Source organism: Brienomyrus brachyistius, chromosome 3, assembly GCF_023856365.1.
Source record: "Brienomyrus brachyistius isolate T26 chromosome 3, BBRACH_0.4, whole genome shotgun sequence".
Classification (NCBI taxonomy): Eukaryota; Metazoa; Chordata; class Actinopteri; order Osteoglossiformes; family Mormyridae; genus Brienomyrus; species Brienomyrus brachyistius.
The window spans coordinates 8,749,767-8,777,579 of NC_064535.1; the positions used below are offsets into that span (position 1 = coordinate 8,749,767).

Below are 27,813 nucleotides of genomic sequence, written 5' to 3' on the forward strand. Positions count from 1 at the left end.
GTGACCCAGGCGGAGCTACAGTACATTATCAACCGATTTTTGAAGAGTGTGACCTAATACTAGTGGGTGATATGGTGTACTCCTAAACATTTATTAACTGGTTTTATAAATACAAGTCTATGTGTAAATTTTCATTTATTGTTTAACAGATGCTTTTATTAAAAGCTGCTTCCAGTTCGATTTAAGAATTGAGGCTTAATGTGAATGATGAACTTTAACATGTTAGGGGTGGTGAGATTTTGAAGGCAAGTCCAGCCAGCTAGCAGACAAACGGTAGCATTTGTTGGTCAATGAACTCTGGCATGTCCATCGTGAGTTTGGGGAGTTGTAGGGGTCATGAGGTTTAGCAGGGGGGGAGGGGGGTAAAGTTCAGGTATAGACAGAGCCGACTCTTTCTTGCATGTCGTTACTTGGACATGGTCCACACGGGTCTCAGGTGTTGGCTGCTTAATCTCCGCCTCTTTGCATGCAAACAAGTCGGCACGAGCCTCAGATCCAATCAGACCCCACAGCCGTTCTGTCAGTGAGAACATGGCCAAAGAGGAATGGAAACTTCATTTTGGGTCTAATATTAGCCTCCACTCTGGAAAATTCCTTTTAAATGATTGCTAGCTTTGAATGGGAAAAGAATTTGTTTAGCATTTGGTTGAGTCTTTACTTGGAAGTTTTTTTTACTCGCAGAGGGTCCTGGGAACCCAGATGTGGAATTCTTAGAAATTTATAAAGAAAACTGGACAGATAGCGGTCTGTGTGGCCATAGAGCGCCTTGTTTGTGTCATTTCTTGACTGCTGTTATCAGCACATCCAATTTTATGACCCTGTCCCTGAGGTGGACAGCAGTGAGTTGCCACGAAACGGCCATTTCCTGGTCTGCACTCTATTTAAAAACACAAACACGATTTTCAAGTAGCAGCACATTTCTTGGCCCTGGTACCTTTGAGTTGCTTGAGGTTGTATCAGTTGGTCTCACTTCATCCATCGCAGAACGACAAATTTGCACACTGCAAGAATGACGTTTGTGGCAACCTGATTTTCCACCTTCAGTTTGAATTGTAAGCAAGAGTGGATATTGAATGATTCAGTAATTGTACAAGAATAAGTGAAGAAGAATAATTGGCAGGTAATACCAGTAGCCAGGGATGGACATAACTGGTACGCAAGTACGCATTCACCTTTAAAAGTGATGCGTGTGGCAATCGATTGTTGTAATAGCGTGAATGCCTACGTATGACAAGACAGTATCGTGCATTTTAACCTTTATATGCTAATTCATAATTCATTTGCGGTATAGAGGTTAAAAAGCACAATAATTTAGTTATTTTGGCACAAATGCACATAAAATGCGTATGCATTCATGCTGTTACAACGATCGATTGCTGTATGTATCGCTTTTAAAGGTGAATGCGCACTTGCGTACCAGTTATGTCAATCCCTGCCAATAGCTAAACAGCAGAACATGTCGATATCTTAAGAACCAACATAAACTAAAGCTTACGTGATGTACCACGCAACTTTCCATCACACTTGTGGCTGTGATTGCCCTGTGTTGCATGGGCACCGTGGTGTACTGCTTCTGAAACTCCCTCTCTGTGCTCAGGAAAGTCTCATCTAGCCATTGTTCAGCGGGTGAACAATGAGGGAGAGGGCGACCCATTCTACGAGGTCCTGGGCATCGTCACTCTGGAAGACGTTATTGAAGAAATCATCAAGTCGGAGATCCTCGATGAGACAGACTTGTATAGTAGGTACCTTCCCTCAGGGAGCAGGGAATCTTTTCCAGAAGCTTGGCTTGACTTTCATCACATCTGCAATGTTCATTGTTATTTCAATAGAGGGAAATATGCTCTGCAATCTTCTGCCCAGTGCATCCATTTCGTTTATGCGCCTATCCAGTGTGGACTCATGGCAGGCCAGGAACCAAGCACAGGGAATGGGGCAGGGGACACCCTATCCACAGCGTGTCAGTCCATCTAAGGACACACACACACACACACACACACACACACACACACACACACAACCATACACTGAGCAAGATTTATGGACAATCCACCTACACTGCTTGATCCTGACCTATGGGAGGAAACCAAAGGACACAGATAGCATGAAACCTCCAGGGATACACAGCTGGATGCAGAATTAAATCCAGTATTCCACCAAGCCGTTATAGTGCATGGATGCAGAAATGCTACAATAAAACAGGGGTAGAAGGTAAACATAATGATACAGGCTAAATGTTCATATTGGGATTGAGTAACATGTTTGAAATACTATGCAAATCCTTTGTGGTGCCTTTACTCAATATCCTTAGTCAATAACGATTATGGATCATTTTCATCATATGTAGTTAGTAATGTTTTACAGTGCTGTGTAAAAGTTTGGGCACCCCATTGAGGTTGCATGATAGTTTGCTCCGTCTACATAAGAGACGATAACAGCAATATGCCATTTTTGTTCTAAAGAAATGTAGACAAGGGGGATGTTTATCAGACCAAAATTCTCAGTTTAGCATTACTGAGTTGTATGAAATGAAATAAAGTAAAGTATATAAAAATTGGATGTGCAAAAGTTTGGGCATTAATTGCATTAATTTGAAGACTGGTAGTCATTCGGTGCTGAGAGATTGCAGGACAGAATTGCTTTGATTAGCTCATTAGACCTTAACCTACAAAGGTCACAGACAAACCATAGACCCCCTACAGAGAGCTACAACAAGGTCTGGCTGCTGATCGTTCCACAGTCCAGTGCACTTAGCACCGAGAACAGCTCGGTGGAAGGGTGATGGGCGAGAAGCCTTTTCTGAGTACTCACCACAAGAAGGGTCGCACGAGGTACGCAAAAATCACATCTGGACAAGCCAGAAACATTGTGGAAAAAAATACTGTGGACAGATGAGGCTAAGGTAGAGTTATGTGGTCACAACCAGAGGCGTTATGCATGGCGAGAAAAACACAGCATTCCAGGAGAAGATCTTGCTGCCTACTGTAAAATTCGGTGGAGGGTCCATTATGTTATGGGGCTGTGTGGCCAGCACAGGGACTGGAAACCTTGTTAAAGCTGAGGGTCGCGTGAATTCCTCCAAGGATCAGCAGATTCTTGACAAGTTGAAGTTACGTTGGGGTTGGATGTTTCAACACAACAATGATCCAGAGCACTATTCAGAATCTACCAAGGAATTCAGGCAGAGGCACAAGTACAATCTTCTAGAACGGCCATCCCAGTCCCCAGACCTGAACATCATTGAAAATGCATGGATTGATTTGATGTAGGCTGTCCACGTCCGGAAGCCTTCAAACCTGACTGAAGTGCCGGCATTTTGTATGGAAGAATGGTGCAAATTGCCACCAGTCAGAATGTTGTGCAAGTACAGGCTGTTGTTTCATCAAAAGGAGGTTTTACTAAACATTTAGTAATTATTCCTTTGTGGCGCCCAAATTTATGCACCCGCCTGTTTTTATTTAAATGCACATTAAATTGGTTTCATTGTTCCAATAAAAAATATTGAAATATTTGCTACAGAAATGTTACTGTTTCCATAAGGTATAAAATATGTTTAAATGAAGTCGTGAGTTCAAATGCTTTGCAAGTGTCTGGGGTGCCCAAACTTTTACACAGCGGTGTATATTATAAGATAAAGGTCATAAGTCAGCAACTCACGATTACTCTTAGATTATTTACCTGAAGCGAAACTTGCATTTTTATGAGTGTATTTACCCTGAATCCTAAACATAGCTAATGAAGTTCCCTCTAAGACCTGAATTACTTAGAGTCCCTATGGAGATCACTCTTCCTTCTTCCTCAGTTCTCCTCATGCCCTTGTTCCCTGTTTTCTGTAGCTGACAACAAAACTAAGAAGAAGATCACTCATCGAGAGAGGAAGCAGGATTTCTCAGCTTTCAAGCCCACAGACAATGAGATGAAGGTTAAAATATCACCTCAGCTTCTACTGGCTACGCTGCGTTTCCTAGCAACAGGCAAGTGGGACGTTCTGCCACATGCGTTACACAGGAAGTCTTGTCACTGACGTAAAGGAGCATGTGGCAGTTTCCTTTTATTATCGTAGTGGTCAGGGCAGATCAGGACAGTGTGACAATATTACGATACAGACCGTTAAGTCAAAATCCGCCCAAGAATGATATGTTGAGTTTTGTTATCCAAAAACACTTTGTGATCTGGAAAAAACATCACAAGCAGATGATTCTGTTGGAATTTTTATTCAGACAAACTGATGGAGAGCTTGACTAATGTCCTCTGTAGAGCATGCATGTCCACTGCGTGCTTTTTATACTGTCCAATGAAAGTTGATGTGTTTTCAAAACTGCACAGTTATTGCTTATGCATTAGAAGTCTTTTTTTTTTTTGGTTTCTAGTCCTACGTTTCCCATAAGCCCTTTCTCTTATGAAAAGGTAAATAGGTTTCATGGATGTTTATGTACCCATTGAATTGTAGTTTATGGACTGAGGACTGAGGGTTGTGTGTACTAGAAAAGTAAATGCTGTTGTACTCCGGAGAACTGCCTGAGAATATAAATAGATCAAAAAATTGCCACCATAACGAGGTGAGGAATTGCAAGCGGTCGCGCTCTTTATTGGAGCCGCCTTAAAACAGAAATGCTAACCAGCTAAAGCAGTTGCGGTCTCAACGAGCAGAAGTGGATCCCTTCGGGCCCACCCACATGTCCGAGAAGATCTTGCTGCGACTTCTCAAGCACCCCAGCGTCATCCAGGAGTTAAAGTACGATGAGAAGAACAAGAAGATGGCCGAACATTACCTCTTCCACCGCAACAAGCCCGTGGATTACTTCATCCTCATCATGCAGGTCAGGTTCGACCACACGGCCCAGTTCGGTTCTCCACGTCCTGCTGCATGCGCTTTATGGACCAAACTTTCAACACCGACCATGTAGAACACAGAGCATAGCTGCAGAACCTAGTCTGAATTACACTGCCTTATCGAGGGATTTGATAAGGCCACGTTTTGATTTGTAATGTTATTGTAAGTAGGAAAGCTAGCTCTAATATTATAAAAATTTCTCATATTATAAGAACGTCCTCTGTTTGTCTTTCGCCATGGTTACTTGATGCCAATTTGTGCTTCTCCACTTCAGCACTAAACCCAGTAGTCTCCCAAACAGTCCCATTCCATACTCCCAACTCCGTGTCATGCTGCTCACCATCTCCCCCCGAGCCTTACCTTCTCCTTGGTGTGTCCTGCCTACACCTCCCTGGTTTCCCATCTCGTTTGGAATACCATCGCTCCTAAGTATGACATTCTTGACTAAATTGCATGTCTCCCCTCATTTGGCCAGGGGAAAGTGGAGGTAGAAGCAGGAAAAGAAGGCATGAAGTTCGAAGCTGGGCCGTTCTCCTATTACGGGATGCTGGCACTGACCACCTGTCCAGGTAGGCCTGTCCCATACGCTCCACGCACTGTGAACATAACCTGAGTTTATTGCAGTGAGTAGGGCATGTACCGCACGTGGTGTTGTGATGGAGTGACTTCCTAATCCATGTCAGGGGGGTTCACTATGAGCTAGGGCAGGATTTGTAAACTACTGTTCCAATTAAGAAGACCTTCAGTTCTTGCTGTGTGCCGATTGGTCAGTCTTCTATAATCATGCATGTGTCACTAATGTCAATGCGAAACAGCTGGATGAGTCTCTCAATCCAGGAAACAAACCAGTCAAAGCACAAGAAGAACTGAACTATTAGGCCATGCAGAGGAGCCTTTCAGTTTTAAAGTAGTTTGTAAAACCTGAAGTAGCTCATAGTGTTTCGCCTGATGTTTATTAGGTTGTTCACCCAATGTCGTGATTAGGACGCTACTGCAGTTACTCATTAGCAAGTTCCTGTTGAAGGATTCCTTCACTAAGTATCTCTGTAAATATACTTTTATTCAAAACGTCTACGCAGTGAGGAGAAACGTCAGCCGGTATTTCAGTATTTCTGGTGCTGTTACGTTTTACTCGACGAGGCACTTTGGTGCAACAATTGGAATGGAGTCTTTACACCAAAATGGGGGCGGTTGTGGAGTCTGACCGACTGCAATTCCACACGCTCTGATGTCATCCTCCGTTGGACTGTCGGCGAGGCGGTTGGTCCTCGCGAGTGTCCGCTGCTAGCGGAGTGACTCGCTTTGCAGCGAGTGACAAACACTGACGGTGGCCTTCCCGTGTGTTGGGTGGGGGAGCAGATGGGAGTGTGGTAGCATTGTCCTTTTTCGTTCTCTCTCTGGTGACAGTTTCTTCCCTACATCCCCCCCTGTGACCCTCCCTTCCCCCCTCCAGTTCCTCTCTCACTCTCTCGCACGTTCGTGGTGAGTAGGGCGGAGTCTCTGGCTGGATCTCCAGGTACTGTGTCTGCTTGTCGCCGGCATGTCGGTTTCTGCTTCCTCTCTGCTCTCCCTTACTAAAAAAAAAAAAAAAGAAGGCATCATTTCCATCTCATCTTATCCCTGACCGAAAATCCCCTCAGCGCAGCCAGAGACCTGGCAACAGTTGCCTCTCCAGGCCTTTCAGAATGGAAATGAGCCCTTAATTACCTTCCCAGGATGCCATCCAACCACCTGTCCCTCAGGGTGTGTCAGGCTGCTCATTCTGTTTGATTGACAGCATCGGCCGTCCAATGACGGACTCGGGGCCCGCCTCCTCGCCTCATTTTTGCAGGCGCATGTCTCGCCGTGGGTTACGGCCGCACTCGGCCAGCGCCTCTCGAACGAGACTCTGGTGGCCCCGATTCCGGCAGCCCTCATTGGCCCCTGGGGGGTTGCTCGAGTGGAGCGTTCCCATTGGCTGCCCGCTGCATTGCGTGGACCGGATCGCCTGGAGCACACACCCCGACCCGGATTAGAGACATTCCGGCCAAATTGCTGCCTCTGTGCACCTTGGCAGGTGTCGCTTTAAGTAGTGGAAAACATAATCTGTGTTTAATTAAAAAGAGAAGGTCTTGTGCGTTTGTCACTTTTTTTTCCACCACCATCCCGCCTTTCTGAAAGTCCGGTTGAGTGACAGCCTGTCTTCCAGTATCTGGGGACCACTGGCTTATTCAGGGTAACGGGAAAGAGGGGTGGTCATGCCAACGCATTTTTTAGCCGCCTTTGATGTACCGAATGTAATTCAAGGGCTTCTAGTACTTACATGAACTGTGAGCGCCACCGTGTGTCCAGGAATGAGACAATAGAACAATCCTTTGCCAAGTGTCACAACTGTACAGAGCAAATGGATTTTCCATGATTTTTCATCACAGAAAATGGTGCTGATTTACCTAAACTGATGAGACTATGCTGTTATTTATGCTTTATTTCCTATGCTGTTATTTATTCGTAGTACAAATGATTGTTCTGTTGTGGTTTTGTTTTTTAACTGTTACTTTGTTTTAGTGCAAACTACACATGTGTAATTATCATACCGTGTCACATACGGTACATCTCTTACAGAACACTGTACAGTACCTGCCCAGTGAATACACTGTGATATTCATCTGTCTATCCAGCTGCATTCTAGGCACTTTTCTAGCACTGGCTACTTGGCAGTGGTGTGTGGTTCACTGGGTTAGAATGCTGTTCCTATTATTGGAAGGTTGTGGGTTCAAATCCCAGAGTCACCACAGTGATTTCACTGCTTGGCCCCTGAGTCAGGCCCTTACCCCCCATTGCTCCAGTGACTGGCTGACCCTGGATAAATGTGTCTACTAAAAACAATAAAGTGTAATGTGATAAACTATTCTGTATACCTCCTTACCCATAGCTTACACTGTTACACTGCACTGTGTATTCAATGTGTTTGGCCTACAGCTGAGGTGGGCAATCTTATCCAGGAAGGGCCAGTGTGTTTGCAGGTTTTTGGGATAGCCTTTTGGTCAATTGTTCAAACCCAGGTGTGAGGACTCTTCAGCCAATCAGTCCTCTCATTAGTAATCTAATTATGGAGTTGCAGTGAAAACCTGCAGATACGATAGCCCTTTCTGGATAAAATTGCCCACCCCTAGTCTACACCATTGCACTTCAGTGTGTTTTACACAACCATGGTCTACAGATCCTGGTGAGCCAGTGTGCCACAGGGTTTCTATCCTGCCCGGACTCTGATGATCGGGCAGATCGTAACACATCAGGAGGGATAGAAAACCCGCTGGAGATTGGCTTTCCCAAATCAGGGTGTTCTACGCCTGGTGTACACCATAATAATTACCTGCCATTAGTATTCATCGTACTGGGGACACCGTAAAAGGCGGAAAGTTCAGTCGATTTCAGATGCCCTCAAAAATTTGGAACATAATTGGATTTTTCTGGGTTGGGACCCCATATGATATGCTTTCACAGGGCCCAAAATCTCTAGCAGCACCCCTGCCTCCGTGTGTGCGCTACCCGGTGTACCTCCCTTCCCCTCCAACCGCGCTCTGTCCTGTGTGCCACGCAGAGAGTAAGTCCCCGCCAAGGCCTTTTGGGCTGAACCATTCGGACTCCCTGAACCGCGGCGAGCGTCTGGACACCGGGACACCCACGTTGGGTAGCAGCAACAACCAGCTGAACGCCTTCCTGCAGATCTACGTGCCGGACTACTCCGTCCGCGCCGCCAGCGACCTGCTCTACATCAAGGTGCGGCTTCCGCCCTGGGGATGTTTGCTCTGGGAGGGGCTGGGATTTTTCATGACTGTCTGCTGCCTTGATCTCTAATGGACAGTGTGTGGTTCAGTAGGCCTGCTATGGGTGGCTGCTCTTCGTGGGCAGTTGGGCTATTTCCCTTCCAATAATATGGAAGCACCCTGTGTGTTTAGGGGGTGGGGGAGTCCAGACTGATTTGATTCCTACCGGTATTGAAACCAAACCTACGCCCTTGGTCCTACAAATGTGTCTTTGTGCATTGTTGGAGACTCTAGGGCAGAGTTTGCCTCCTCATGTTCTCATTCTAGCAGGTGACATGTACCTGTGTCACACAGGTCACCCGCCAGCAATACCAGAATGCCCTGATGGCATCCCGCATGGACAAGACGCCTCAGTCCTCGGACGGCGAATACACCAAAATCGAACTGACTCTCACAGAACTTCAGGATGGTTTGCCAGAGGAGACAGCGATCCTGTTGAACCAGCAGCAGAACTGTTTGGCGCACGCCAAACCCAACCACACTATGCACAATGAGGGCGCCATCTAGCGCCGGGGAGGGAGTACTGCACACGTATCATTCACTTTTCCCCGTGTCCTGTGCCCTACCGTGGTGGGAACTTGCAGTGCCTGGGGCCAGGCTTCATACCTTCTCCGAATCCCGGATGGACCAGACGCAAGGCCCCAAACCAAAGAGTCCGGTCCCTCTTATCTTTTCAGGGAGGAGAAAACTGGACTGAACAAGCAAAACAGCTCAAGCGAAAACTGTGAGTCAAGACTGTTCCAAATATCGCTTTCTATGGCAACCAGGAACCAAGAATGTTTTTGTGTATTTATTTATTTTATGTATGTGTGTGTGTGTATGTACGTTCGCACATACTTCCGCATACATTCGTGTATGTGCACGTGAGGGTGTTTTACAGATGTATTATTACAGATCTTATTGTAACTGTACATGATAAATCAGGCTTATGGTACAATATCTCTTTACATCTTTTTAAAGTGAGGTTTGAATTATTTTCCTTGTTAATCATATTATTGTCTTACCAAGTGCAATGGACCACAATTTACGTAGAGTGTGATTTGAATGATTGTTACACGTTATAAATGTCCTTTTTTATGCAATGTAGTTTCTGTCCACAAGCGAAGTGATGTCATGGTTTCTTACCACTTCTGCTACGTCAGCCGCGAGAGATCAGTTGTGATCCCCGCTTTATGACCATAATCTGGAGATGGCACTTATAGTGCAAGTACGTCCCCCCCCCGTCAGTCGCTACGCGGCCCTAAACCTGGTCCGGTTCCGGTCCGGGGAGCCTTGGCACTTCTGCATGTAGCGTTTGGTGCATGGCCGAAAGACCTATAGCAGCCTGCGGCTGGATTGATTCGCATTGAGCATGCAGAGCTGTATCGACGGCTAGCGACACGCAGCTACGATAATCAGGCTGGAACTGGCCGTGTCCTAGACGGCGTGGAGGTGTGAGGTCATGGGGACTCCTGTTCCACACACCAGCTGGAGAAGAACCTCAAAAAAAGGTTTATATTGGGGTTATGATTAACTCAGCTGTTCGTGCTGGCGAACACATCAGCGGGAAACAGGGATTATTGGAGGAATGAATGTGAATATAATAATATTATTATTAATAATAATAATGAGCGATAAATCTGCTGGCACCCTTGTGGTGTGACAGAGAGGACCGTAAACCGAGGAACACACGGAACAATCGCTTTGGCCGATAGTGTAAACGGGCATTTCATTAAGCCAGGAGATCCAATCCACTGCTCCCAATCTCTCACTCTTTCACACACAGAGCTAATTTACTTTATGCAATTATCGATTTCTACCGTCCCCCCGAAGAATTTATGCCCTAGTGCATTCCATGGTGGTGCCCATATGGTCAGTTTTCTTAGGTACCAGTCGATTGGTAACGGTGTAATTGCATCTCATCCTTGGGATCTGTATTTTCATAGTGTCTCTAAGGTGTGCTGCATGCATCTTTAAAAAAAAAAACACAAAAAACTATAGTTTATGAAATATTTTAACTGAGCTGCAAGGACAATCACATGTGATTGCATCAGGTACCCACCCTTCCTACAGTCTCGCTGCTGGCAGTGCATTCTGGGAGACTGAGCACACGAGAATGTCTATGCACCCGGAGTTCCAAATTCCAGCAGGATGGACAGACCAGGTCCTCCTCCTCCAACGGTTCACAAAAGGGACGTGGTGGCCCTTCGCTCCAGTCAGTGTTAATGAGCGAACGCACCGTGAAACTCGAAACACAAGACCTGTCTGATTAATTTCTCCCCTTTATGGTTTTTTTTTTTACGGTGCTCCAACAGCCTGTAGAGTAAGTCCTGCATTTTCAGCTGCTATTTTGAATCCTGAATGTATATATATAGAGATACAGCAGTAATGTAGCCTACACAGTATCAACCAGAAAGTAATACACTGGTATTGGTATGTATGTATATATGTGTCTATATATATATATATATATACACACCACATATGTATGCTGGTCAAAGTTGTTGGTCCAATAAAGAGATATTTAACACAAGCTATGTTCCTCATTTTTTTCCTTACAAACAGATCAAAACAAAATACTAATTCATACCACCATAATCTAGAAAATGTATTATAGCTGCCAGTGTAAGAAATGGATGTTAAAAAGCACAAAAAAAAATTATTAAATAATTTTTTTTTTAATATTACACCAGAACAAAAGCAAGACATATGCTTCTCATTGTCTTTAAGGAAAACTAAAATTCACAGTGTACTCCCAAGCTCAGGAATATGCGTGGAAAGTAAAAAGTGAACGAAAAGTAAAAATTTAAACTATATGTTCTTTGTGTCCGTGCTGCAGAAAAAAAAATAGCCAGAAACAGAGAGCTAGCAGCTTGGGGGGGTATTAGGGCTTGGGGCTGGGGGGCTCCCCAGCTGCCTACAGTATGTAATTATACACATGCAATCTGGATGCTCCTCCCAGCTTTGTAAGCGTCACAGCTTTGAGCAAAGGGAACCATGATACTGGGCAGTAGGACAGTTGGCCCCAATCATGTTTTGGGTAGGAGGTGGGGGGCGGGACATGCTATGGGCCAATGAGCTGTCGGCACCTGACTCCACTTCCCAGAGGGTACAGCATCACCTGCGTTCCAAAACGTTTCATATTTCACTATTGCGTTGCAGGTGCTGTATTTCAAGAGCTGTGGTGTTTTCCTCTGCCTCTAACGGTAAACACTTCCTCAGATGAAAGCGTTGGGTGCTGCCCCCTTCTGAGCAGTGAATACCAGGCAGGTGGAGTTCAACTGGCGGATGGAAAAAACTGGACGGTGGTTTCCAGTTTGCGAGCTGCGTGTAGCTGCAAGGGGGCTCTTCGGAGGGCCGTGTGTGTAACTGCCACGCCAAACACACTGGGCCTCTAAGCCTTGCTGCTGTCCCTGTGACGGCATACGCAGCAGAAGTATTTTATATATACATACACGTGGAAATCAAACCCACATAAAAACACACACAAAGAATATATTGGCATAACTTTTCCTGTCCTGACCTCCAGAATTTGGTCTGACTTCTCATGTGGTTATTTTCTTATGAATATTGCAAACAAAACAAGTTATATATATATAAATAATTAAAATTAACAGATGCAGGTGCATACTTGAGTAGCTGAGTGGCAGTACGACGTTCCAGGGCACACAGCGAAAAATTTGGAAGCTAAGGCGCATCCGATATGTAGGAAATGCCTCTCCGACTCTCCGTAACCCGTCCCCTGGGATTCCCTCAGTACAATACTGGATGTCCAAGCCAGGTCATATCAGCTGCTTACTCTTCTTCCTCCTCCTCTTCCTCATCATCGTCCTCGTCGTGGCAGTGAGTGATCTCCTGGGGGGTCTCCGGGAAGAGGTGCGGGGGCTGGATCTCGCTGATGGACCTGGTCAGCTGGTGCCGACGGCATTCTGTGTCCCAGAAGTCCAGGGAGCGACGATTGCGGGTGGCCATGGGCGACTCCAGGTCGTTGATGTCGACGTGGGCGTGCTCCACCGTCGACTCGTGGGGCATCTAGATACAGGGGGTGGCAGGTCTGAGCGGGGGGGGGAGCTGCTCACTGGGACTAGGAGGAGGGGGGCGACGGGGAACCGACAAGAAGGACCAAGTGCTCACCAGGACGTGTGCCGCCCGGAAGAGGTAGCTGAAGGGGTAGTAGAGCAGGTTGATGAAGGAGGCGGCGTACAGGTCGGCGTAGCGCATCACCTGGGAGGCGAAGAGCGTCTGGCGGGATCCGCTGCGGAACAGACTTCCCATCATGCCATAGCACATGTCCATGTCATGGGTGACTCTCTGCGGGGAGGAGAACATGCAGCGTGATGGAACTGAACTGAATCGGGCTCAAAACAACAAGAAGAAGCATGACTTTTGAGAAACAGAATAATCATTCAGGAATACTCCATCCATCCATCCATCCATCCATACCCGCTTGTCCTATGCAGGGTCACGGGAGTCCATCCCGGAAGCTACGCGCGCAAGGCAAGGAATAACCCAGGACAGGGTGCCAACCCTCTACAGGGCACACACACCAGCATATGCAAACTCAAACCCTGGTGTGTGGCAACGGTGTATAACACCATTAGTTAAACGAATAATAATAAATAGACTTCTAAAAAGAAGCTGTTAGAGGTACAAAAGGTGCCTGAGAGAAATGTAATGCCTTGAATATCTGTTTGGGGTGGGGGATGATGTAAGACTAGCTGGCATGAACTGTGACATTAGTGTGGGAAACGTTAGGTGCTCATTTCATTTCATTTCATACACGTCGTCACTATCATTACCTGAAGAAACCTTACTGCTCATTAATTTAATATCTAAGTAAGATGGAGGTGAGATAATAAACATTAATTGAAGTAGGATGAGTCGGCTGAAAAAAATCCTAGGACGTTTGTGTGAGATGCCGCACCTTCATCCTTCGCTGTAAGGAGCTGATGTCCGGTCTCTCATTACTGCTGCTGTCCAAATTCCTGGAAACAGATGGGGAACAGGATCAGCAGGTTAAATGTCAGCCGTGGGTCGACATTGGCTGCCCCCTGGTGGAGGTTGGAGGTATTTTCACCATACTCACTTGTATAGCTCTGCCAGGAATATATCCAGGCCCTGCAGCTCCTCGAACAAAGCTGTCAGACAGAGGGGAAAGTCAGAGGTCACATGATCACACGCAGGAGCCAGCCTGACATGGTCACACGGCCACTCACTGCTCTTGTCGGTCCAGACGTGCAGCTCCTGGGCCAGTTCTGGAATCACCAGGAAGGTTCTCCAGCCCTGGCGCTTCTTGGACTTGAGGATGTCCCCAAAAATGTGGTCTCCGATGTACAGGATGTCCTTGCCCTTGGCTCCCAGCAGGTCACACACAATGTCTGAAGACCCTGTGGGGGGGGCAGCATGAAATGCAATGGTGCTTTTTGAAAATGAAATGATGTTTTATTTGCTATATGAACACGTAGGAGTACAGGCACAATGGAGTGCTTCTTCTCATATCTGTCATCATGCTCTCCTTTGAGACATACACAGACATATAGTGCCTTGAAAAAGTACTCACCCCCCCCTCCCCAAAATAATGATTTGCCTGAATTACCAGTGATATATACATATATTCTTCTTGTTTTTCCTGTGTTCTATTTTCTGCAATTTCTCAACAGACCACAAAACCTTGACTGACATGTTAATTGGATAAATCCTCATACTTTCAAACTCTTTCAAACTCTAGACATGCTTTCATGTGGCTCTTCTGTTTGAGGTCTTCAAGATAGCCTGCATATTCTGGCAGTATGCACTGCTGCAGTATGCAATATGCAGTAGGCAATGCAGCACTATGCAATGTGCAGTAGGCACTGCTGCGGTATGCAGTATGCAATGCTGCAGTATGCACTGCCACGGTATGCAGTGTGCACTGCTGCAGTAAGCAGTATGCTCTTGCATTGGCTGATTGGTGCAGCTTCACTCCACTCTCAGCCACTGAACTGTACAGCTCCTTCTGAGTGACTGTTGGTCCTATTTTGGCTTCCTTCACCAGTCTCCTCTTTGTATCATTGCTGAGTTCTGAGGGATGGCAGATGTACCCTATTCTAAATGCATGCAATTAAATTATTTTATCTTTAACTTTCTTAGAATGCTCTTCATTCTTCAGTTTTCCATCCGAATCTTTTTACTCTGTCATCTGGAGCTTCTACAGCACAGATATTGAATACTTATGCGAGCAGCACTTTTCGGCGTTTGGATTTCTTCATAAGTTTTGCTGACAGATAACTGATTACTGTGAGACTATGAGTTTGCAAAAAAAAAAGAAAAAAACTGACAAGAACAATGTAATTTTAAAGGGGATTCGATACTTTGGCATTGCGTATACACAGCTGAAAGCGAAGCTTGGGATCCAAGCCCAAGGTCAGCCATTTATCTGACGCCTGTGTAGCATTTTGCGAGGGTTAAGGGTCTTGCTTACGGGCCCGGCGGACATGAGAATATTCCGTTGAGGGTGGGATTTGAACCAACACCCTTCCGACCGCAGGGAAAAAGACCTGAACCAATGAGCCGCACATGTAGGAATGACAGAGGCACTTAAGCTGAAAATGCTCACATGTATACTGTAGGTTATACCATTGCTACTCGCACACACATATAAGCCAGATAGCAGGCCTTACCTCCAGAATAAACAATACCATGCTGCAGAGGTCCTGTGTACGTCCCAATCTTCAACCGGCCAGTCATCTAAACTCCCCAACCACACACCCACGACAGGAAATAAACATCAATGTGTTACTATAGTAGCTTGCAGTCCATTGCTTCAAATCTCTTCAGTCAGTAGGTTAAAGTGTGCTACCTGCATTTGCCTCTAGGGGGTATCTCGTTGCTGCATGTTACTACAAATTACTGTATTCTAACTTCTGATACTTCTGAAGGAGTATTATTACTGCCTGTTACTACATTAAGAAGGCTGTGGAGCATAAAGAAAGATTAAAAGGTAGCTTATGCATGTCGTTGTATAATTGGTGTGTTGCATAAGGTTTGTCTTGAGGATCATAAGGATTATTTATGGATTATCCTGGATATTATCGTGTGTCTACTTTGTGTTACTGAACTGTAGTGTAGGTAGGAGGCTAAGACATGGATCCTGAGGTTAAGGCAGCGTAAAACTGTGTTACTCACCGTGTCTACTTGTCTGAGCACTGTGCCCTCTCCGAAAAACAGGGGCTTCCGTGCGTCAACCAGGATGAGATCGAAATAAGACTGCCAAGGGCAGTGAGAGGTACCTGCCTGCAGGGGGCAGAACACACCACCTGTCTGCTGTTACTCATACACCAGTGAAATACCTGTCCACTGACCTGCAGTGCTATAACTGACAGTATTATTCGGGAGATACCAGGTGCTCGATTCAGCATAGCTCATTTACATTACAGTTGGGGTTCAGGACCTTGCATACGCAATATGATTACTGTCAACCATGGGAGGTGAACCCACAACCTTCTCACCCACTGAGTTACAATCACATAAAATGTACAAGATAAACCCAAATTCTCTGTAGTTCAGTAATTGTTTAGTATAACAACAGAATGCATGTCGTTCGGGATCTGGACATTTACGGAAATATTGTTTATTTTTAATATACCGATTTGCCAGCAGCGTAAATCAGTCAAGAAACTGACCTTTGGACCATGAGGGAAATCAAAGAGATATGTCATAATTTTCTGTAAAGGAGAAAAAAAAGTAGTTAAAAAAAAAATAATAAAAAAAATAAAATAAAATAAAAATGCCCTGAGTTAGCTATCCAGGTTTACTCTAATGGGTTCCAGTAAGCTTCCTCTACACTCAGCTACCTTAACCGGGGATCCGGATTTCCGGCATCCTGCGACCATATGGTCCGGTGTCAGCATAAGGGCTATATATATATATATAGCCCTTGTGCTGACACCGGACCATATATATATACACACACACACACACACATACACAACAAGAGCTCTTACGGCCATGCACATGCAAAATATCTGCAGCACTCGATACTGAAGGTTATTGCTCAGTTTGCTAGCAAAATACATCATATTTTATATATCAATAAGTACATTAATAATCCTTATACTCCTGAAAAGAGGGAGGACACACACACTCGAACGCGCACACACACGCCCCGACTTACGTCAGTATACTTGTAGTCGCTGTTGGTGACGAGGAAAACCTTGGCCACTTCATTCATCCGGCTGAGGAGAAGGGGGAGTTTCGCCTGGTTGGGGGGTGGGGGGGGCAGACACAGGGACAGGTGGTAAGTCGGCTTCTTACTGCACCGTTCTCACTCAGCGATGCCAACCAAAAACTACTTACATCTTTCACCACGTACTTCTCTAAGTTTTCTACCGTTTTCTCCTTCAGAGATCCCTGAAAACATAAAGACAAATATAAATATGCTATAGATGTGACACCTGGTGCTTTTATATCAAAATTATACTTGATTTGTAATGATAGTGAAGCTGTGTGACGCTTCAGGACTGAACCTCGAATCAAAACTGCTTCTATTGAAATATCACTATGAGCGTCATGGAAAAACGTAGCACCTTGAAATGGACCCAGTCCACAGCATCACGCACATCCTGGAACATACTCTTGAAGGACATGAAGAGGTCGCCATCCTTGAAGCCTTTTTCACAACTAGAGAAGTCAGGAGAGGGAGATGGCAACGAAAAACAAAATAACGCAGATGCATTAAAAATCATCTTAGAGCGGCTGCTATCCGTCATTCAAATCCGTTAAAAATTTGCTCAGAATGGCCTGAACCTCTAATGGATGGACTTCATGCATCTTCACTCAACTCATAAACCTGTATGGAAGACCCCTGGTCATCACCCCACTCGCAATTGTACAAAAAAGGAGTGATATTCATCGTTCTGGCCTTACCTGCTGTACCTGTCACAGTTGGTGAAAAAGTCCACCAGACATGCAAAGAGGTACGTTTCTGTGTAGAGAAGAACAACAGAGGGTCAGGGGACAGCAAAGGAACCTTAAAATTCAGGCATCTTCTATATGAGTAAAAACAGATGAATTACTGACCTTTTGATTAAATGAGAATGCTACCATTGGTGGTGTATTGTGATACAGCACAGCCCAAACGTGGAAAGTTTGGACTCCTGGAAAGACCCACATTCCAGGCACACAAATCTCATTCACCATCCATAAGGTCTTACAGTATAAAGTTCAGACAATATTGAAGCTTCAGCGAGAGTCGTAATCATTACCAACAAGAGACGACCGACTCCCTTTCAGAAAAACTTGGGTTGATCTGCTCTAAAACCTAATATAACGGGACATAAAGCTTATCTCTATAGAGATGTCCTAGTATGAGGTGACTTTACTGGGCAGGAACGGCAGCAGGCTGGTTCCTCACCAGGGAGGTTGAAGAGAGTGTTCAGGATGTAAAAGCGGTCTGTGTCTCCCCGCTGAATGAACTTGTTCGGGTACATCTCCCGGATTTCTGGTCTTGAAGATAAACACACATACGGTAATGTGCAAAAGTCTTAAGCAGTCAATGAAAATATTTCACCGGGGCAGTAAGTGTATATCCGCTCAGAGAACACAATTTAACATTGTATCATATGCAAATTAACAGGAACACAAGACGGACATGCGCATGGCAGATGTTACAATTCAGAGGTGCATTATGGGTAGGACCGAGCAACACATGCATGAATAAACCTACCCTCGCATGAAGTTAAAGCCGTGGGCACACACCAAGATGTTGCCATATGCATCCACCTTCAGCAGGTTTCCATACGTTGTGTCAAACACAAGACCCCTATGAAGAAATATTTCGATCATTTCAGCCAACTAATGTATTTCGACTGGTGTTACGGTAAGCGGAGTCGGGAAGTCTCCATGACCAGGTTGGTACCATGAACGGATACGCAGTGAAGATGACCAGGTTTTGATTAGTGCATCCCTGGTCCTTACCTGGTGGGAAATGAAGGGTCGTAGACAAAATTGAGGAGCTCCTGAGGGTAGCCAATGGACACGAGTCGCTCCACGGTCAGATCAAAGCCAAGAGACTCATATTCTGGGGATTTGTATACTGGGGCACAGTGGAGAGAGCAGAGTAGTTTCTGGATCAGATGCAGGGTGTATAATAAGCCATTCTGGACCAAATAACAATAAGTGATACTTTTTATTAAGTTCTCTTTACGCCAACCCCAACTTGCTCTCTGTAGGTGAGAGTACGCTGGCCCAGGGAGCTCGGGCTTGAGGGTCATACGGGGTCCCCCTCACCCATACGGGGACCCCCTCGCCCATGCAGGGTCCCCCTCGGCCATACGGGGTCCCCCTCGCCCATACGGGGACCCCCTCGCCCATACGGGGTCCCCCTCGCCCATACGGGGTCCCCCTCGGTCATACGGGGTCCCTCTCGCCCATACGGGGACCCCCTCGGTCATATGGGGTCCCCCTCGCCCATACGGGGACCCCCTCGGTCTTACGGGGACCCCCTCGCCCATACGGGGACCCCCTCGCCCATACGGGGACCCCCCTCGCCCATACGGGGACCTTCTCGCCCATACGGGGACCCCCTCAGCCATATGGGGACCCCCTCGGCCTTACGGGGCTTAATGGTTAATTTGTAAATGTGTGGAAAGAAAAAAGCGTGTAGCTGCTCCCCCATACGATGTCCCCAGACATACCTGCTAGGGTATAATCCATATCGAAGCCGAAGCATTTAATCTTCTCCATTGCTAAGCTTCTGTTTACAAACACTCTGGGGAAATGAGACAAAGAGTCAAACTACAAACTGCTGCCACCAGTTGCTAAAGCAAAGTGGGTGGGGGTGTGTATGATGAACAACAAACCAAAGCACAGTTAATCAATCAATCAATCAATCAATCAATCAATCAATCAATCACACTTTATTTATATAGCACGTTTCATACAAACATAATGTAACACAAAGTGCTTTACATAATAAAAACAACTGACCATTTCAGGTTAACAAGACTACAATTGGGATGTATGAACGCAATAAATTGTCCTGATCTAAAATACACTGCTTGGCACACTTCAACAAGTCAGGATTAAAATATGATAGAATAGAATATGATGTCAGCCTGTCCAACAGAGCTAGCCGACAGACTTTATCCCGTCTAAAAGTATCATCTAGAAGGTTGAATTTACAGCGGGTGGTAATTACTGAACTTAAAATATTTCTGCAAGATGTTCAGGTCACCTAAGGAGCGTTTTTGTTTCACCGACAGTGCATGGCTCCGCACATAAAAGCACGGATTAAATTCCCACTCAAATGTCAAACCACACAGGCCATCTGCTTACGTCATAGACAGGAACAAAGACCGGAGGCACACTGACCAATTACAGTCACCATTTCCTTATCCTTAACAAGACTGCAATATTCCAAACCCTTCATGCCCCAATTCCACGCCCTGTTAATCTCCTCAACAGAACACGTTTTCCTTCCATATTTTCATTCATGTTTCCAGTCAAAACTCATGATCACAGACACAAAGAACATCTTGGTTCTGTATCTCCATAATCTAGCTCTTTATAAGTGTCCTGTATGGAAGCTGGTCTATATGGTCAAACACTCTGGTCCTTTTTTCTGGTCCTTTCTTTTCCACCTCCTGTCAACAGCTCATATTTAAACCATCCAACCCAACGCCTTGGGCAGGCTGTGGCTCTGCATATTAACACTATGTGTCCTTCAACAAACCCTGAAAACCGCTCCAAGGGAGATGGATGAATGGCCTCATGCCTTGCCCTCTCCTCTACGTGTGAGAGTCTCAAGGGACAGCAGGATGGGAGACGCAAAAACGACCTGCAGTCGTACAAATTGTGAAACAAAGTATCACCGATCATCATCATCACCATCATCATCACCACATCACAATATTACGAAACAGTCCGCAGATCTAAAAATAAGCTGTTCCACTGAACTGCTGAGCCAAGATGTGGAGTCAGCGCTGTTACAGGGATGACTAGCCTCACTCATCACCATGACAGTGTAGCTTCCCATTGCGACAGTACAGAAACCACCCCAAATACACTTATGTAATTCCATCAATCCTGCTACACTCATAAGGCAATACAGTCTACAGCACAGAGCAAAGTACAGTCAGGCTGCATCTACACACAAACCTGGAGATGAATTCCAGGAGATTCCATGTGGTTCTCATGAGAGAGAACCGAGGAAGAACAATATGAGAATTACATGCAACTTACAGAGATTTCCAGGACCAGCCGACCTCCACCCCCAATATGTCAGCCACCCCCTCGTGAAAAATGGGGGGGCGCTGAACAGCATAGCTAATGGTTGCGTGGCTCTGGGCCCGTGATTCGTTTCCCTGCTCTGCCAGCAACTGCTGCCACAGTAACACTGTAGCACCTGTCCTCAGCTCCGTGACCCCCCCTCCCCCCGCCAAACACCCCCCCACTGGGCTCTCTCGTCCTGTCATCCCCGACAGGCTGCGCAAACAAGTCAGTAATTTCCATGCTCTTCTCTGACGTTGTTAGAGATAAGGAAGACGTTTGAAACACACACACAAAAAAAGTCCAGAATATTCATTTATTCTAATAACGAGGAAGTACTGGCGCGAGCTGACATGTGGGAGTTATTCACAAAGTCTCAAACACCGTTACTGAAGCGGCAAAGACAACAGAACCATTCATCACACTTCTGTAGAGTCAAAAACTTCATCATAAATTTTAGTTAGCAACGACCGAGAAAACCAAATCAGACAGTAGCTAAAACATCGCCTTTAAACCCCAAAAAAATATTTTACAACATAATTTCTCATACAGCATCTTAGCTACCACATCTGATGGAAAAAGGAAAGTTTTTAAATACCACTCCCAAGCCAGGATAGATAGAACATCTACAATTTCATGTCAAAGCATCAAGACTTGGGGCCTGTATGACAAAGCAGGACTTCTCGCCAAGCCAGATAATTTGTCAAATTTAAGGTACCCTTGTTTAAATGGACTTTATCTTCATTTGCTTACATTTAGCCCAGGCTACCTAAAACCTGACAAGTTACCCAGCTAAGCAAGAAATCCTGCTTTGTGATAGAGGCCCCTGTTGACTGAGATAAACTTAATACTGTTTACACAGGCCACAATGCAGCTTTTCTGTTTGGCACACAAACGATATTCGCTCCCATTATGTCTCACAAAGAATGTGAAATAACATGGGTAACTTTGCAGTGCCGGGGGCGGGGGGTGTTCTGGTTTGTCTATTTCTGCACACATGCTGATTTTTTTTACTTTCTTTTTGTGTTCCAGAAAACCCCGGGGAGGTTTTTAAAAACAGCCGCACGCATGCAGCCCTTCTGATTACATAACCAAGCTCCCTGTGGGCAGCAGAACCTTCCGGACACCTGCGGACAGCAGTGGCTCTGGGTCCCGAGCCTCGCTTACACATGAAGCGCTTGTTTCGAAACACGCTAGACTCTGCTGCGTGCGAGCGAGCGAATGTGCTCAGAGTACTACTCAACACAAACGGCGCATACCATTAATACGCCAGAGAGACGTCTAGGTAACACAGCAGTTTCCTGTTTAATTTAGACAAAGACTAGTGGTCTAGATCTGCCTACGTGACCATTAAAATCAAGAAAAAAAAAAACGATAAAGTTTTAAAGTTTGGTACTTCCATAATATCATGCAAAACCGAGCTGCCCCCATGTTCTATATGAAAATACTGAAGCTAGTATTTGACCCCCCACATGCAAAATGACTGAGCAAGAGGGGGTAGATTAATCGTTAATTTTTAACTTCCATCCATCCATTTTCCAAACCGCTTATCCTAGCGGGTCGCGGGGGGTCCGGAGCCTATCCCGGAAGCAATGGGCAGAAGCAGGGAACAACCCAGGATGGGGGGGCCAGCCCATCGCAGGGCACACTCACACACCATTCACTCACACATGCACTCCTATAGGCAATTTAGCAACTCCAATTAGCCTCAGCATGTTTTTAGACTGTGGGGGGAAACCGGAGTACCCGGAGGAAACCCCACGACGACATGGGGAGAACATGCAAACTCCACACACATGTGACCCAGGCGGAGACTCGAACCCGGGTCCCAGAGGTGTGAGGCAACAGTGCTAACCACTGCACCACCATGCCGCCCCCCAGTGTAAACCACTGCACCACCATGCCGCCCCCCAATGTAAACCACTGCACCACCATGCCGCCCCTTCAATTTTTAACTTAAATATTTAATTTAGTATTATTCAAATGTTATGCCTCAGGTTTTATTCATTCTCAGACATAACATTTATTTTTCTCAGACAGCAGGGGACGGAGTCATGAAGCAGGATTTCTTGTTTAGCTACATAACTCGTCAGATTTAAGGCACCCAAGTTTAAAAAGACTTTATATTTCTTCAGTAACATTTAGCCCGGAGCATCTTAAATCTGACAAGTTATCCAGCTAAGCATGAAATCCAGCCACATGATACAGGCCCCAGAAGAGAAATACTGGCGTAATGTTCCAGGCTTGCCGAAGCATCTTAAGGTGGATTTAAGGTGGATTTAAGGTGGATTTAAGGTGGAGATGGTGATGGATGCGTGGCCCTTGCATCTCGCTGACCTGTGGTAGGCCTCGCGCCGGTACTTCTTCAGTGCCAGGCCGTCCATGTTAGCGGGAAGGTCGGCGCAGTTCTGCAGTCGATCGCTCCAGGATGTCGCCATTTTAAAATCAACCGGAGATTCACTGTGAAATACATTCATATTCATTAATTTAACTTAGTTACAAAGCACAATGATGCAAAGTGTTTTATCAGCAGAGTCCAATTTCTTCTGCAGTCCTGAGGCAGGCTAACAAATGAGGAATGGCAAGAATATAAAATGCTAATATTAATAACGATATCACAATTAAAATGAAAGAGGGAGAATGATTTTTTTCACAATGAAAATTGTTTTTTTTATCTACTTGCATTCTGGATCAGTTGGTACGCAGAGATAAGAGAGGGAGACGACAATTATTTGTCTTCAGTCAAGTTCCATTACATATTTCGGTTAACGTGTTATAACTGCTTCTTTGTGTTTCTCTGGGAAATCTGCCCATGCCAAACCAAGTCAAGGTCTACCTGAGAAAATCCTGCCCGAATAAAACTCACTAGAACCGGCAGGCTTCCTCCTTTTAAAAAGTTTTAATCCACGGAGTCTTAAAAATGTTGGAATATAATTACATTACATCCAGTGTTCAGCCCTATAGTCTCTCTGCGAGCCTTAATTTCTGTTCCAGTTTGAAACCAGTTTAATAGACCATGAGAAAATTAGACAACCACAGCATATGAAGTCGATCTGAATTCCCCCTGTAGATTATGCTTTATAGACTTAATTTTTGATGAGTTAAACAGGAACTCTGAATATTATTATTACATACTTAATAAAAAAAATTGAAGGGGAGCAGTAAATCACATCGGCACACTTATGTCTAATTGATTTGTCATTTTGGACAAAAGCATCTGCTTAATAAAAATGAATGTAAATGCAGACTGAATAAGATCGGCAGTTTTTAAAACGTTTCTTTATTTCTGGATGTGTGTGAAGAGGTGTCACCTGTGTTGTTCAGTGAGCCTTTATTTCCTAAATCCCTGCTTTCATGCCCTTTCTTCCTGACCCGCGTCTTCAGCCCCATATTCAGCCCCCCAAAGAACACCAGTGTATCTGCCATAGTCTTAAATCTCCTTTGTATTCACCTTCTGTTACAACTGACAGAACTGAACAATCCCATCACAGTCTTTTCATGTCTGTGTAACCTTGTTTACCTGTCACTGTCCCTTGTATTACTTTCTAGCTCACATAATTTCAGCTTCAAAACTTAATTGTTCTACTTATAAATATTCCATTAATCCATAAACATGTGTCAGCTGATACAGTGCACTGCTGAGAGGGGGCTATTAATCCGAGGACGTCCACTGGGAATGTTCTGCCTGTCCTTGGTGTACAATTAACCCCATTCATGCCAGAAACATTTATACTGTCCATGAACTCACAAAACCTTTGCTAAGTATAAGCTCTAAGATAAAATACTGTAATGTGAACAGCTCAACAAACCTAAATTAAGTTCCAAACATTAATTAAGTTCCAAACATTAACCAAAGAGAAAATTAATTGCAATTGAGGTCTTTGGAAATCCATCTCCAGCAATATTTCAGCTTTATTTCGAAATCTAACAGCATTCTTTCCGTTGAGTAGATTACTGATTGCGAAGACAGATGTCGGTAATATGTCGTCAGACACCTGCAGTGGCCGGGCAGCCTCTTCAGTGACACTTTGTGACTATCCAAACACAGCTGTTCCTTTTCTGTAGCACAGAGCACAGGAGGATGCGTTCTGCATCGGCCGCAACTGCTCTGCAGATAATGACAGACTTCATCAATATGCACAGTATTGTCAGATTGCACTGTCGCTAGGGGGATGAATGGCGTAATGTTGCTCTTTCGGATGCGTCGCTGAAGCGGCTCGCTACTGAGGCATGGCTTGGTGAGTTAGGGCTCTGCATCTGTGTCCCGAAGGTCATCGGTTCAAATCCCATGGTCAACATAAGAAGCGTGTCACAGTTGGGTCCTTGAGTGAGACTCCTAACCTTGTTCTCTGATCCAAAACATCAAATCAATAAATGACATTCTGGGGCTTTTCGGTTTACTTACAAGTGACCAAAGACTTAGTTTGCTTAAGTGACTTAGTGCTTCCTGTGTGGCCCAAAGTGAAACGTACCAGCGATTTTAAAGAAGGTTTCGCCGATGACTGAGGTATGGTTGCTGTAGATGATGTACGGGCAGTTAGGGCCTTTGATGCCACCCGCACCTTAACCTCACAGGCAGCCATAACCAAACCAAAATTCCATAAAACAAACTTTAACAGCCATCCCCTGCACTCAACACACATAGACTAACTGTGAGGCGTAACAACCTGCTTTTATCTCCACAAGAGCAATAAACATACATAAAATAGCAAAGGCCAGCCTAGAAGAAGTGTTTAAAAGTTGTTCTCTGGTATCTACGCGGAAAACAGATCATTTGAGCAATGCTCAGACAACCGCCCTACTCTGGTCAACAGACAAACAGTGGAGACGTTTTTGCGTCCCTGTTTCACACTTATAGGAATTTCACAGTAACCAAAAGCAAACTTTGAAAACAGCAAGTGAGAGAAGCTCTTTCCAGAAGGGTAGCCCACATGAATAGGGGAGGCTGGAACATGGAAAGTCTGGAAGGAGTGACATCATCGCCTATATTTATACACATTTGGGCCACCTCACACCAATGGAGCGTGTAATTACTGAGGGTCAGGAACTGGTAACAACAGAAAAGCTACTGGTCGAAGATCGCAGTGACCAAAAGAGGTGAAAAAAATCTTAAGACAGGTGGCTCCAAATCAAATAAAGATTCAGACACAAATACTTCTCGTTTTAACTTCCAAAAAATGAATGCAGATAACAGAATTCCTAAAATACATCAACACGTAAACCTGTTATACAAGAAAAGGAAACTTCATACAATTAAAGAGATTTTTAAAGAACAGCTAACAGAAAAATTGCACCATTGGTGCGTAAGTGCCTTTCAGAAACATGATAACATCATTAGATCATCATTCATCGGTAGTATCGCGGCAAACTTTAACACTACTAGCTGTCTCTCATTTGACTCCATACTATTGCCAGAATGTGATTTTACAAGCCTAGCGCCCGATGCATTTACCTAATTGACTCCTTGTAAAGTAAACCTACCGTTAAAGTATCGCTATAAGCACAAATCCACTGCCATTATGCAGGATTTCAGGCGTTGCGCCTTCTTGCTAAAGACAGCCTGTATTTCGGCTACCCGTCTGACCGCAGTAATATACAGGCAATGGGGATATCACGAGCTTTAAGCCTTCTGCATAACAAAAGTCTGTGCCAGAACCTCAGTTTCCCGGCATGGTACTGCAGCATAAGTGGTCGGAAGATGGATGGATGGATAGATGAATAGGTGGTTGGATGCTGCACGCCGCTGCATGACAGTGCATGCATGTGCTTTCTTCCGGTACAGAGCTTGGAGCCTCGACTTTCACTGTGAGCTGCAACAACCAGCCAAAACGTTACTCAACCCACACTTTCACAAGACGGTCGCTTTTGCGATCCCAGCTATAAATCACTTGGGCTACAAGGCGCCGCAGCGCAAAAGGGATCGACGTTAACCACCCACGACTTTGGGTAATGAAGAGACCTTCATTATATAGCATAGCCATCAGTGAAACTTCACAGATCAAAAGACCACGCTGACTAGGAACTAATCACTTCATCGGCAGCTAAAATTAATATATATTATCCGTAGATCTGGTTTGGTCTGACAATGCCTGCAAAGTTAAAAGGCAGTAGACGCTGAAGTGCATAAGATCTGATCATCGCAATCAATACGGACTCATTTTCGGTGCAGGACGGTTGGTTATTTTCATTTTATCTTTAAGACATCTAACAACACTCAATGAAACACGAACGCTGCTTGTTACTTTTCCTGGTCACACGCAGAGACGTCAGTTTTCTTGCTGGTTATAACTTATTTTATTCCCATTTTCCTCGATGGGATCAGAAGCAAGCGATCGACTCGATAAACACCACGCAAATCACACTCCGTTAATCTGTCTAGAGTCTCCCTAGTGGCCTTTTTACGGCTGTAAAACTCCTATCGAGTAGGGGTCGGGTAGCCCAAAGGCACTTACCTCTCTGCTTGTCAGCGAATGACCGCACTGTCGCTGGCCGCATTTCGGCGCATGCGCGCCAGCGGGGCTCTGGGTGAATGAGGAAATCATATGCGGTGCGCAGACCGAGGCATTAGAAGCGTCTACGGCAAAAAAAAGCAGGCAAGTCAAGATCTGAAAATCTGGCACTGAAAATACATTCTCAATCAGCCGAGAAGAATCGAAAGCACAATTATTTTTATATAAAGTAGGTAGGCGGATTCAATGTTCCCCCCGTAGGGCCAATGAAGTTTATCTTAATCTGAAGCTGATATATCTTACGATTTAAGTTACCGTCCAATGATCATTTCAGCTGTGATTACAAGTACAGGCTACTGTATCACTGCCTGTGCCGATATAACAAATTTCATAGGGATTTTTGATATAAAAAGAACAGGGCTGCTGGTTCAGATCCCAGATAGGACTGTTCTAAAAAACAGGTTTGTGTTAAAAAAAAAAAGTTACTAAAATAAGCAGC

At 45.1% G+C, this 27,813-nt stretch overlaps 2 protein-coding genes across 6 annotated transcripts in view; one reads left to right on the plus strand and one right to left on the minus strand.

Annotated features, from left to right (window-relative positions):
* Positions 1-22,010, plus strand: part of LOC125738665 (metal transporter CNNM2-like) — a 37,401-nt gene extending 15,391 nt beyond the window's left edge. Inside the window, exons 2-8 of one of the 3 annotated variants that reach the window (XM_049007853.1) lie at positions 1,598-1,741; positions 3,837-3,974; positions 4,651-4,820; positions 5,310-5,403; positions 6,288-6,350; positions 8,415-8,593; positions 8,935-10,666. In XM_049007853.1, the coding sequence (XP_048863810.1) occupies positions 1,598-1,741; positions 3,837-3,974; positions 4,651-4,820; positions 5,310-5,403; positions 6,288-6,350; positions 8,415-8,593; positions 8,935-9,147 (1,001 nt within the window). In that variant the 3' untranslated portion in view covers positions 9,148-10,666. Of the gene's footprint in view, positions 1-1,597; positions 1,742-3,836; positions 3,975-4,650; positions 4,821-5,309; positions 5,404-6,287; positions 6,351-8,414; positions 8,594-8,934; positions 10,667-21,897 lie in introns of those variants that run through there. The other 2 variants (XM_049007854.1, XM_049007855.1) reach the window with 2 other exon arrangements.
* LOC125738667 (cytosolic purine 5'-nucleotidase-like) lies at positions 11,279-27,458 on the minus strand. 3 transcript variants are annotated; one of them, XM_049007858.1, is made up of 18 exons: positions 27,318-27,458; positions 23,203-23,325; positions 19,293-19,366; positions 18,574-18,691; positions 18,323-18,418; positions 18,011-18,102; positions 17,524-17,581; positions 17,184-17,277; positions 16,954-17,007; positions 16,772-16,855; positions 16,281-16,322; positions 15,784-15,891; positions 15,279-15,345; positions 13,836-14,006; positions 13,706-13,757; positions 13,544-13,604; positions 12,754-12,930; positions 11,279-12,651 (listed from the first exon to the last, which is right to left on the minus strand). In XM_049007858.1, exons 2-18 carry the CDS (start codon positions 23,301-23,303, stop codon positions 12,415-12,417), a joined length of 1,686 nt encoding a protein of 561 aa, XP_048863815.1. In that variant the 5' UTR covers positions 23,304-23,325; positions 27,318-27,458; the 3' UTR covers positions 11,279-12,414. The 3 variants fall into 3 exon arrangements, with proteins under 3 accessions (XP_048863815.1, XP_048863817.1, XP_048863816.1); XM_049007860.1 differs by lacking the exon at positions 27,318-27,458 and adding an exon at positions 26,347-27,305; XM_049007859.1 differs by lacking the exon at positions 27,318-27,458 and adding an exon at positions 24,861-26,312.
* Positions 27,459-27,813: the final 355 nt, after the last annotated feature.